Below are 12,292 nucleotides of genomic sequence, written 5' to 3'. Positions count from 1 at the left end.
GGAGGACCTGTCAACTTTGGCTCACCTTTCATCTTAAAGGGGCTGCATTTGGGGTACTAACTCAAAAGAGGTCCATGATGGTCCTGTTCTGTTTGCCCTGCAGGTTGGTTCAAACTCTTCTTCAGCCAAGCCTCCAGAATTTTCCTACCCCTTTCTTGGAAAAATCCACTCTCCCTGTCTTGTTAGCTCTGCCTTTAAGCAGATTTCTTGATATTTTGTACTACTTCTTTAGTTGGTCCAACTACCTATGCCAGCATTACTCAGTGAAAATCCTACCACTTCATTTTTTTGTCTTGAGACAAAAATTTACCCATTTGAAAGGAGGAAAATATTTCACTGTTATAATTATCTCTATGTATGTATAACTTTGATATATAAAATATGCATGAAATTTATATAAATTTGTCTACTTATATACATAGTTTTCTTTTTCCATATTGATCTCTAACGTGTTAAGCCAGGCATGGTTGGATATACCTAAATCCTAGCATTTGGAAAGTTGAGGCAGAAAACCATTAATGTGAGGCCAGAAGAGACCATGTGAGACTCTGTGAGACCCTGTCTCAAAACAAACCCAGCAAAACAGATAAATGTATTGATCTTTTTAACTTTTGATAAGTGTTTGTTTTATGTTGTACATATTTTCTTCTTGCCTTTCACTTGTCTTTGTCCTTTGGATTAGTAATATTTAAAAGGCCTTTAGTTTAGTTTTTTTTTTTTTTGGGTCCGGTTGTGGGGCCTGAACTCTGGGCCTGGACGCTGTCCCTCAGCTCTTCAGCTCAAGGCTAGCGCTCTACCACTTGAGCCACAGAGCCACTTCTGGCTTTTTTCTTTTTGCTTATGTGGTGCTGAGGAATCGAACCCAGGGCCTCAAGCATGCACGGCAAGCGCTCTACCACTGAGCCACCTTCCCAGCCCAAGGCCTTTAGTTTTTAAGAATGAGTCTTCTGTAGCTTCTTGGTTTATATCTTGGTTAGAAGGTACACTAAAAACATGCTGAATGTTACCTGGGTTTTTTTGTTGTTGTTTTTTGTTGGTCGTGGGGCTTGAACTCTGGGCCTGGGCACTGTCCCTCAGCTCTTCAGCTCAAGGCAAGCATTCTACCACTAGAACCACAGTGCCACTTCCAGTTTTCTGGTGATTATTGGGAGATAAGAGTCTCAGGGACTTTCCTGTGTGGGCTGGCTTTGAACTGCAATCCTCCGATCTTAGCCTCCTGAATAGCTAGGATTACAGGCGTGACCACTGGCTGTTACAAGCTTTTTTTTTTTTTTTTTTTTTTTTTGGTCTGGTCCTAGGGCCTGAACTCTGGGCCTGGGCACTGTCCCTCAGCTCTTCAACTCAAGGCTAGCACTCTACTACTTGAGCCACAGCGCCACTTCCGGCTTTTTTCATTTTGCTTATGTGGTGCTAAGGAATCGAACCCAGGGCCTCAGGCATGCAAGGCAAGCGCTCTACCACTGAGCCACCTTCCCAGCCCATGTTACATGCTTTTTGTATTTAGCTCTTTAATTCTTTTTTTACTGGGTTTGTATGAAAGAATGTCTTTGCTAAGTGGGTGGGGTGAAGGGCAAGAGTTGCATGTTCCCTACTGCTGATCAGTTTCTTCGGCCCAGGAGCACCAGGCTGCCTGATGTGTGTGTACTTGGAGCTACTTCTGTCCTTTGTCCCCCAGGTTGCGGGTGTGTGGTCCCAGGAGGTATGGTCCCATTGTACGTGTGGAGGCCTATCCAAGCTAAAACTATCTAAATGAAAGCCAGGTGCTGGTGGCTCATGCCTGTGATCCTAGCTACTCAGGAGCTTGAGCTCGGAGGATTGTGGTTTGAAACTAGCCCAGTAGGAAAGCTTAGGGACAGCACCCAGGCTCTGAGTTCAAGTCCTAGTACTGGTGTGTGTGTGAGATCAAAGCCCAAAGAAGGAAAGAAAATGTGTGCTGCAGAGGTGACTTTCCCTTTGGCTCTCCCTGTGTGCTTGTGGCATGTGCTTGTTGTGGGTCCTGGCAAGTGTTGCTGTAAGTCCAGCACAGATCTTGTCTATACCATGCTGTAGAAGAGCTCAGACTTTGAGCCCTGGCTCCTGGCTTGGGGTCAGCCCTGCCATCGGCCAAGTTACTCTTTGTGCCTAATTTTCTTGTCTGTACAGTGGGACCTGCAGGTGATTCAGTTGTCTCCAGTGAACCCATGGTGGTTAGAACTGGTGTCCCCTGAACTGACCACTACATGCCTAATTTCTAGAAGGTTGGCGTGAAGCTTGCTACATCCTCTCAGTGTGGTCAAGGTACTGGAGAGCTAAAGCAACCCCCTGCTTGCTCTTCTAAAGACAGACTATAGTACCTTGCTGATGACAAGTCTTCAGTTTCAGGGCTGAAATTGGGTTCCCTGTACTGCTTGCACTGTGAGGGCAGAGGGCAGGGCGGGTGTGATGGGCTTTGCCACAGGAGAGGACCCCCCTCCCATGCCATTAAAACAACAAACAAACACCCTTGCTCCATGTCAGCCAATCTCAGAACCTTATCCCAGATTTCATCACAAGAACGGACTTCCACACTTGACTGTTAGGGAGGTTGTTTTTGGTGGCGGCATATGACCAGGAGATGATGTGTCCTTCCCCACAGGTGCAGCAGTACCGAGTTGCCATGACTGCCAAGGACTGCTCTATCATGATCGCGCTCTCCCCCTGTCTACAGGATACAAGGTGAGGTGGGTGCGCGTGACACCTGTTCTTGGGTGACAGTGTATGGAGTAATAGGACAAGGAGGCTCCCCACATTTAGAAACCCTGATTGGCAGGACCAGCACATTCTGGGCTATGTGGTACCATGTGGTTTTATTTTGGGGCCCTGGGGATCAAACCAGGGCCTTACACTTTACCCCCAGGCCTATAGACACAGCCCTCATGGGGCTTAACGCCTGTTCTCTAAAAACTTGTAATTTAGACTCTTGTGGAGAATTTTTTTTTTTTTAATAACAAAGTAGTGCGGGTGAAGTGGAAGAATGCTTTCACAGAACCTGCATCCACTCCAGCCGAAGCTCCTAACTCTGAAGTGGCAGAGCTCCGTGTGGGTCCTTCTAGTCTTTTACTAGCTCACTGGGATGTGCTGACTTTTCTGTCACCATCACGGCTAAACCCTTTAAATATTACCTCCATTGTTTGCCTCCTGTCCTGACTAAGTGGCTTACTTGGCATGCTTGCAGCCTCCCTCACTGAGGGCTGTTGCTTTCTGCAGTCTCCTTCCTTGCCTTTTCAGGAATTCAGGATGAGCCCATTGTGGTCAGAGAGCTTCCTTATTGTTCACCAGAGATACCTACCCCACACATGGTCCTCTGGGATGTTCTGTATTCTTCTCACATGTTCCTTGGTCACTAGCTAATGCCCGCCCATTTTTCTGATGGTTTTGAGCTAAATTGTTCCCATGAGGCCTGTCTTCTTTCATGTGACAAGCTGAGGAATATTTTTGTGCCAGTATTTGGGCTTGAACTCAGGCCCTTGGTGCTGTCCCTTACCTTCTGTGGTTTACCACTTAAGCCACAGCTCCTCTCTGAGGGACATTTACAGGGCATAACTCCAGCACACAGGTGATTGTATTTAGTTGAAAACTCTCGTTATTCCCCAGTGCTTAGGTACTAGGCCTCCCTCAGCTGCAAAAGCTACTGTGTTAGATGAGAGCCACCATGAAGATACTATCCTTTAACCTACCTGGCCAGGGATGCAGCTGGGAAATGGCAGGTGCTTGAATGCAGGGTGCTCACACCAGGACTAGTTGAAAGAATTAACTGCCAAAGTCTGCCTGGATGTCCAAGGTCCCCCAAAGACAGATGCTGATCATGCCTTTCATCAGTGTGTCACTTGTGGAGACACGAGGTCTGAGCTCCTTCCCATCATACCCTGAGCCAGAGTGTGGAAACTGCCACTTGCAAACTGCCACTTGCTGGGTGGGGAGGAGAGAGTCCATGTCAAAGGTTCTTAGCCATGTGAGCTGCTTGTATTGGGCTGGAGAGACTGGAATCACCCTGCTCACAAAACACTCTGTCTGTCCTTTAAGGTTTACACTTAAAAAAATAGGGAAAGACCAACAGTGGCTCAGACTTGACAGAAATAGTTGTGTAGTCAAGAACAATGGATTGGCCCAACTGGACTGACTGCCCCTTTTGCCTTTGTGAAGTTGGCCACCTGGTATGCGTCTTCCCCAGGTGTGTTGATGGCCCTCTGGCTTCCAGGAACTCCTGTTCTGCAGTCTCAGAGGCTGTGGTGCTGGTACAGGAAAGCACATGCAGCAGGATTCTGATGTGACAACAGACTGTGCAAAGTTAGGAAGTGGTTGAATTGGGGTGCTGCCATTTGCTTATTCAATTATTTTTTTAATTTAATTTTATTGTAATGATGCTGTACATAGGGGTTACCGTTACATGAGTAAGGCAATGAGTACAGTTCTTGTCGAGCATTGTTACCCCTTCCCTTGTTTTCCCACTTTCCTCCCCCCTCCCCCCCTCGCGCCAACTCCTCCCTGCTTATTCAGTTATAATTTGCTATTCCCATTTTGTCCTTTAACATTTCATTCTGCCAGGCTCAGGAGTTAATTTTTAGGATAAAATTGAACTGATAACAATGAAGTATATTTAAAGATAGGCAAAAACTTAGTAAGGACAAAGCAAAGCTTAAATCCATATGTGTGAAACGCTTAAGAATGGATCTCCATTCTTATTAATCTTAATGTTAAAATGTAACTGTTTCAAAAATGTACATATTAATTTTAATTATGAACCAGAACCATCTCTCAGATCTATTTGGGAGAAGTTAACCTTATGAAAGTTTAGAACTCGGTGACACAGTTGAAGAGCGATGGGTTCTGGAAATTCTGCAGAGGGTTTTGAAGAGGAAGAGTGGGCCTTGCCCTGTTAAGGTGCCTCCCCTGCTATGCTCAAGTCTCCAGACCAGAGTAGGGACCATGCTGTGGTGATGGGCTGAGAGCCAGAGGCTCTCAGAGGCCTTGCAAAGTGGAAAGGACCCTTGAAGACATCCCACTGCTGCATACATGCATCTGGTAGAAGGGGCTTCAACGGGTTCTGGGTGGTGGCTGAGGGAAGGGGCTTTGTGCCTACCTATGGCTTCTCCCCAGAGAAAATCTACAAGGCTGGAACAGATGCTTGTGTTGTCTATACCTGGCCTGGAGTGTGACACTTGGGGAACCCACAGACCAATTTAGTCATCTTTGCATTTATGAGATGCGGAGTAAACCCAAGGCTGAATTTAGATCCTTAAATTATAATTTACGGCTGACAGGCTGAGTACAATAATAAGCTTATACCACTTAAAGGCTTCACCAATGCTATTTCTTCCTTTCATAATTAAGAAAAGTCTTAAGTCTACTTTCTTGTTGCTGCAGGTGTTTGGGGATTTTGGAACCACCAGGAGAGCTGTTCACCTGTTCCTAAATCCTTCAGCTCCTCTTGATTTCCTGTTCCAAACACAGCTTGGGCAGTGGCTGCAGCTTTGGCTTGTCTGCTTGTCCCCCTGGCCACCCTCCCAGCTGGTCAGTGCTCTGGAGAATGGTTGTCCATCCAGGCAAGGGCAGCAGCTCCCCTGCAGATAGATGATCTCTGCTTGTGTCTGAAGCTACTAGAGGGACACCCGTGTCCCTGGGAGTCCCTGCTTAATCTCAGGGCAGCAGGTGCAGACAAGCATGGTGGTGTGACAGGCTGGTGTATGCTGGCTGCTGGCCTTGTCTCATGTGGAGCTTGTGGCTGACCACAGGCAGACCCTCCCCAGATCCTTAGAAGATCCTTCATGTCTCAGTTTGTGTCATTTTGGTGCTGCTTGTGACCTGAGAAATTGAGATGTCCTTTAAGCTACAGAGTCCTTGTCCTAGTCATGTGGACTATTTCAGCCCAGCTAACTGGATCCCCAGGACTGTACAGTTTAGCAATTTTCAGTAACTGAGCAAGCTGCTTCCAGAATGAGACTCAAGGCCTGCTAGGTGCAAATTATGTTCATTTAGTTCAGGCTAGCCTTCAACTTTTGATCCTCCTACCTCAGCCTCAAGTGCTGGGATAACAGGCCTGCAACATTATACCCAGATCCCAGAACACTTCTCTTGGACTTCATTTTGTGCTGACTATACATGTTGAGTCCTCTGAGCAAAGTAGGGCACGTAGCAATCTTGGTACCAGACTTGTGATTCTGAAAGTGATTTTTAAGTACAAGTGATGGTTCAGACTTCCGAAAAAAGCCACAAAAGCTTGCTCTGAAAAACAGAACACTGAAGATATAAGAGTAAAACATGAAACCAGATCTCTCTCCAAATGTGGAAAGCATAAAGGAGTTTGCATTTCTTCCCAGACATGGGAAAGGCACATAAAGAGAAGTCTGTTCTCCACATTCATCCACTTGGCTGCTGGAGAACCTGATCTTTTTTTTTTTTCTTACTTTGTCTTAGGTTTTGTAATGCTTGGCTCATGATAAAGTGATTTTTTTTGCAGCATTTGCTTAAGACCACTGGGGTGTGGGGAATATCACTCACGCATTCTGCATAATGGCTTTTCCATCTTCCTGTTCTGTAACCCTCTTTTCTGGTGTGGCCTGGTGTGCTGGCCCGTGTCGTGGCAGGCACGTACCTGGCAGAAGCTCCATGTGCTAGTGCGTACGTATAGCTGGCACAGACAAAACCAGGATGCAGACAGACACAGAATGGGTGCTCTTTGTGAGCTGGGATGAGGCGATTTGTAGGGCCTGTGTGTGCTGAAATTGCTGTTGTTACTTGCAGCTCTGATCAGAGGCCCGTCGTCGCCTCATCGCGGTCCCGGCTGGCCTTCTCTGTGTCTGTGCTGGACCTCGACCTCAAGCCCTATGAGAGCATTCCTCACCAGTATAAACTGGACAGCAAGATAGTCAGCTATTACACAAAGACTGTGCATGCCAAAGACGATGCTGTGGTGTCGACCAGGTTCAAGGAAAGTGAAGACTGCACATTAGTTCTACATAAGGTCTAACTTTTTTCCTGCAGTGTCTCTGAACTGGAACGTGAAGGTTGAAAGAGCTATTTTCTATCGTGGTGGGTGACTTTTGGCTGTGAATACTTTTGTTTTTAACTCTTGTTGGAGACACAGAATTGGAGAGCACTAGAAACATCTTCCAGGACAAGGAATGTAGGACACGGTGCTGTGTCCCAAGAAGCCTCCTGCATTCTGAAGATGGAAGTGTCCGTTAAGCCCTGGGAAGACATCCTGGGTAGTTGTTCTTCCTTCCGGCCAGGGCTCAGGTCGAATTCTCATGCGAAAAGCCTTATTGTAAGCCCCAAGGTTTGGATATCCTACTACCAGACTCCTGATGTAGAAAACTTGAATTGTCACGAGCATCTGATAGTTTGGACTTCTGAGAAAACATGGAAACTACTGGAACTTGCCAGGCTGTTACTGGTCACTTTTTCAATGCAAGCCACACATCAACACAGGCTTTAGGTGATTCCCTGCTGTCAGAATGATCAGGGATTAGTGAGGATATCCGTTCTGAGTAGTCTAGACTCAGGGTCCCTGTGGAGGTACCGAAGCCCTCAGCTCTGAGAAGGGTCAGCAGGGAGTCGGGTTGGGATTGACACGACTCACATGAGCATTGCTTTTGTTTTGGCTTCAGGATTTTATCTTCACTGTAGGGGAGAAAAGGTGTCTTCCCTGCCTGAAATTGCTGCTGTGGAAGCTGGAAGCATAGCTGTAACTTGCTGCTGTGGCTCTGGGGTGGGTGTGGTGGGCCTGCCTGATAGCCCAGAGTTTTCCTGGCACTCTAGGGTCTTGGGTGGTTGAAGAATTGAGGTTTCCTTTCCCTCCCAGGCCACATTGTTCTCTCGGTTTGCCTGGAGGCATGTGGAGTGTGTGGCCCAGGGCCTTGCTGTTTCCAGCAGGCTGCTGAAGGCTCCTAGCTGGCGCCACTGGGGGGGGGGGGGGAGAGGGGGAGATGGCGGGGGAGGGGGTCACCAAAAGTGTGCCTGGCTGCTATGAAATCATTGGGAATCTTGCTTCATTTTTTATTCTATGGTAGCTTGTACAGACTGATTATTTATATCATTGTTTTGAGGGACTAATGAAGGCTTATTGTAACATAAGTGAAACCATGAAATTGTATGAAAATGCTACATGAAAAATGAGGAAAATATTTTGCTGATTAATTTTTTTGTGGGAAATTTTGTGATAACTTGAGAATTACATTTGTTTGAATCAAGCCAGTTGTTGTAGAATTTCTTAAGAATGCTATGCTAATATTCTCTGTTCCATACTCAGGTGTACAAAGGTTCCTTATTCATTTGAACACTTAGCACTTTCCCCGGGTTTTGCTGTGTATGCTGGATGGGGGATTGGAGATTGCGCCTCAGTCACATGCATGGAATTCATGCTTTTGTACCTGTGGAGCCCATGCAGGGAAGGCAATCTTGTCAGTATTGACTTGAGGTGGTTCACTGTGGCTGATCTGAGATTGGGATGGCTCTGATGCCATTGTGTATGGTCTGGGCCCTGAGTTTGCATGCTCTTGAGCATCTGAGAAGGGTGTTCTGGAATCCTTGGCCTCAGCCAAGCTGCTGTGACAGGGCCTAGCCTTGCTGTGTGCACTTGCTGTTGTACGCAGACTTCAGGTTGTCCTGATGGTGGGAAAATAACTGCTTATGGTCCTGACAGTTGTGACTTGAAGGGTCCATCAACATTCAGTTCTGCATATGAGAGGCTGGTAGTGTACTTAGATCTCATGGTGGGTCTGTGGGGCATAGTAGCAGTGAAACCCAAGGTCTTATACACTATCACTAAACCACAAACTCAACTAGGTATGTGTGTTTGTTTTTCTTTTGAGACAGTCTTGCTATAGCCCAGGCTGGCCTTGAATTTAAAGTCCTCCTTAGTGCTGAGATTACAAGCGTGTACTACCACTCCTGGCCTGGGAGCGGGTCTTCAGACTTGGGCATTGTTTTTAAAGCTAACTGTCCTACTTTCCTTTGTGGAAGACCAAGAACATCAGGACTTGGTGAGAGATACTGCTTTGCAGACTGGTGGCTGGGTGTGGGTCCCCTGGGATTGGAGGAATGTTAAGGAAATGAAATCTCATTGGTAGTTAGTCCTAGAGCCTGGTGGCAGGAGTTGGTGGAGGTCAGGGCACAGCTCCTCCATATTTATCCAAGGACAGAAAACTACTCTTGGTTTAAAAAATAAAATAAAAACAATGAATATTTGACATTGTATTTAAATTGCTGTATTTTTAATGTCAGAGTTTGCATCTAGTGTACCATGGCTGTATACATGCAGCATCTTAGGGTGTAGATTCTGAGTATTCATGTTCAGTCTAAGTCGCTTGCATCTTACTCAGCACAGCATCTTAGCCCTCTGGAACTAGCCATTTCTCATACAAAGCAATTTATCAGGCTCTCTAGAGCAGCTTCAATTCCCAGCGTTCCTAATAGGGTACGGAAGTTGAGTGGAGCAGTTTCTATGACTCTCCTCTTATCCAGTTGGAGGGCTGTGGAGAAAACACAAACTGGGTAATAAACCAAGGTATTTGTGTCACCAAGACCTTTCTTCCTCCAGACAGAAAATGGAAGCCTGAAACAGGATAGAGATGAGTGGAATGGAAACTTTTATCTATAGCTCCAGGCTAGAATTTTTCTTCTCTAAGCCTGGGAGGGCAGAGGAGACAAACCCTTGGAGTGGTTATTGTGTGTGTGTATGTGTGTAATTTTTTTCTCAGCAGGGCAAAATTTACTTATATGCAGAAGAGTAAGCCGTTGGCAAGCAAGCACCTAAACTTATTTTAAAAACTTGTAGCTAAAGTATATTAATGAAATTTTTTATTCTCACAATGTAAAACCAGATGAGACACACAGTGGCTTTGGGCACCGAGCCTACCTTGGTGAGGGACTTTGGTAAGGAGATCCAGCTTTGGCAAAACCTTTCCTTCTTCATTTATTTGTATCCTCCAAACCACCATCAATTCAAACCTGAGAGAGACCAAACATCCAGTGCTTTTGAAGTGTGATTAAAAGATGTAACTTGGCTGGGCGCCGGTGGCTCATGCCTGTATTCCTAGCTACTCAGAAGGCTGAGATCTGAGGATCGAGGTTCAAAGCAGGAAAGTCCCTCAGATTCTTATCTCCAGTAAACCACCAGAAAACTGGAAGTGGTGCTGTGGCTCAAGTGGTAGAGCGTTCGTCTTGAGCTGAAGAGCTGAGGGACAGTGCCTAGGCCCAGAGTTCAAGCCCCACAACCGACAAAAAAAACACAAAAAAACGTGTAAGCAACCTGGTTTCCATCTGTGTTTGCTGGGCTTGCCTGCTTTTAAAGGTACTTGTCCATGGAGGAAGACCAAGTATGAGTCCACAGGATGGTGGAAAGCAGGGCCACAGCTTTGTACTCACTGCAAGAGGATGTGCAACAACAGCACTCCCCCCGCCCCGGGGCCTGGGCTTGAACGCGTCCCTGAGCCCTCTTTGTGCTCAAAGCTAGCATTCTACCACTTGAGTCACACTGCCACTTCTAGAATCAAACCCAGGGCTTCATGCATGCTAGCATTCTACCACTAAGCCACATTCCCAGCCCTGCAACAGGAACTCTTAAGGCATTGCTGGTGGGGATGACAATGGCTTAGCATTGACAGCTGTGCACACACCACTCTATGACTCAGGAATTTCAGTATCTACACCCAGGAGAAACCTCTATGCAACATGACAGGAGAAGTAAACTGGAACAGAGAGCCCAGACCCTCCTCCAGGCCTGAAAAATGTCTATTCACTTAGTAGACGATGAGCAGTGAACTGCAGTCACATGAAGGCAAGAACCTTAAAGGCTTGAGAACAAAGCATGGCTGAGCATTCACATGCAGGTTCTGAAGCATATGTGCACAGATACACAGGTGCACATGCAGAGGCAAGAGGATGGCAGACGAGAGAAAATGATGGGCTTGAGGGTGATGAAGGGAAACAGCCGCTAAGGGGAGCTGGGTGCTTGCTTTTCCACCTTTAGCTTCTCAGGGGCTTTCCATGAGCTCCTGCTCCCTGTCTTTCATTTCTGTAGTAACAGTGGATCTATACACAGATTTCTATCTTCCCTGGTAAGGTAGAGTGCTATCCCTTGCTGGCCTTTTACAGCTCCACTCGTCATCCTCTCCTTCCCTCACTCATTTCTAGTCTAAATTTCCTCTGCTAGGTAATTTACGGAGTGAAGCACAGTTGGCCTGCTTCCAAAGTTTGAGTATCTACTATGATTGCTTCCCATGGATGGTGCTCAGTCCTCATTCAGTGCTTTTATGTTTAGCTTTTCTACAGCTCATCTTTGTTGCACAGGGGTGTAAGGCTATGGTGCTGTGTACTTACCCAGGCTGGCTGGCACTGCGGATCTCCATGCAGTGTGAGCTGGGCCCCTCTGAGAGGTGCACGGTGCTTGGGTACTTGTCCTGTATGGGGAGAGAAATGGTTGTAGGCAGATCATCTTGAGGGAGCATGGGGCTGGGTCCAGGGCCACTGACTGGTCAGTCAGAGCCACTTTTGGGGTTGAGATCTAGGTATTATACGTACTGTTTGCTAGAACCCCTGCCCTCACTGGCCACCATCCAGTCATCATCTTACTGCCCCGTGGTTTCCAGGCTCCCTTTATTGTCGCCTTTCCCAGCATTAACACGTCAGGTAACCCCTGTGTGACTCCATTCTAACTTGCCAGTTTTTTTCACCCGCTTCCCATCAGGAAGTTCAGGGTTTTAGCATCTGCCATCAAGGTCTTCTAAATGGAAGCTCTTTGAAGGCAGTGGTTGCCACTCTGCCACAATGAATGCTCCCAACACACCTAAACCTGGTATACTTCTTGGCATAGGCAGGACCCCACCCAGGCACCCCAACCGTGGTGGAAGCACATGCTGTGTCACTTCCTGGTTGCAGGTTTCTAATTTGGCTAGGGTTCTCTCACATGACATGATGACTCAGATATGTTTATGCATCTGTTATCCTGGGAGCTTCTATCAGATTATGTCATTATGACAGTGCTTGCTTTATAGGTGTCTAAACAGAAGCCCTATTCTGTAAGAAACAGTGGCCCCAAAATGCCTGTCCTTTCATCTGAGGACACACTGCAAGATGAGAGGTCTTATGGCGGACTCAACAATGCAAGATCCTAAGGGCAGCCTTTCAAAGACTTTTTTCATATGACTCGGTGCTTGGTGGAGGGTTGGTGGCCTAAGGTGATGCCTCAAAGGGCAGGCCGCAAGTTGGAAAGCCCTGTGGGACCTGGGGCCAGAGCTTGCTGGGTTGAACCAGCTTAGCAAATGAGGTTGTATGG

General features: G+C 46.8%; 3 protein-coding genes across 4 annotated transcripts in view; 2 read left to right on the top strand and 1 right to left on the bottom strand.

The window, feature by feature from the left end:
• The window catches only part of Ippk (inositol-pentakisphosphate 2-kinase), a 55,783-nt gene extending 47,867 nt beyond the window's left edge, over positions 1-7,916 (top strand). The window contains exons 12-13 of one of the 2 annotated variants that reach the window (XM_070033274.1): positions 2,615-2,694; positions 6,760-7,916. In XM_070033274.1, the coding sequence (XP_069889375.1) occupies positions 2,615-2,694; positions 6,760-6,985 (306 nt within the window). In that variant the 3' untranslated portion in view covers positions 6,986-7,916. Of the gene's footprint in view, positions 1-2,614; positions 2,700-6,759 lie in introns of both variants that reach the window. The other variant, XM_070033275.1, reaches the window with a different exon arrangement.
• The window catches only part of Ecm2 (extracellular matrix protein 2), a 74,600-nt gene continuing 64,983 nt past the window's right edge, over positions 2,676-12,292 (top strand). Inside the window, exon 1 of the mRNA XM_070033272.1 lies at positions 2,676-2,694. The gene's annotated coding sequence lies outside the window, so the exon portion shown is untranslated. The remainder of the gene's footprint in view (positions 2,695-12,292) is intronic.
• Cenpp (centromere protein P) overlaps positions 9,227-12,292 on the bottom strand; it is a 185,557-nt gene continuing 182,491 nt past the window's right edge. Inside the window, exons 6-8 of the mRNA XM_070033278.1 lie at positions 11,338-11,417; positions 9,875-9,966; positions 9,227-9,488 (exon numbers count right to left, since the gene is read on the bottom strand). Of these exons, the coding sequence (XP_069889379.1) occupies positions 9,373-9,488; positions 9,875-9,966; positions 11,338-11,417 (288 nt within the window). The 3' untranslated portion in view covers positions 9,227-9,372. The remainder of the gene's footprint in view (positions 9,489-9,874; positions 9,967-11,337; positions 11,418-12,292) is intronic.

The sequence above is a fragment of the Dipodomys merriami genome, unplaced genomic scaffold, assembly GCF_024711535.1.
Source record: "Dipodomys merriami isolate MVZ:Mamm:240054 unplaced genomic scaffold, mDipMer1.0.p SCAF_22, whole genome shotgun sequence".
Lineage (NCBI taxonomy): Eukaryota > Metazoa > Chordata > Mammalia > Rodentia > Heteromyidae > Dipodomys > Dipodomys merriami.
This window is presented reverse-complemented; position numbering and strand designations above follow the sequence as displayed.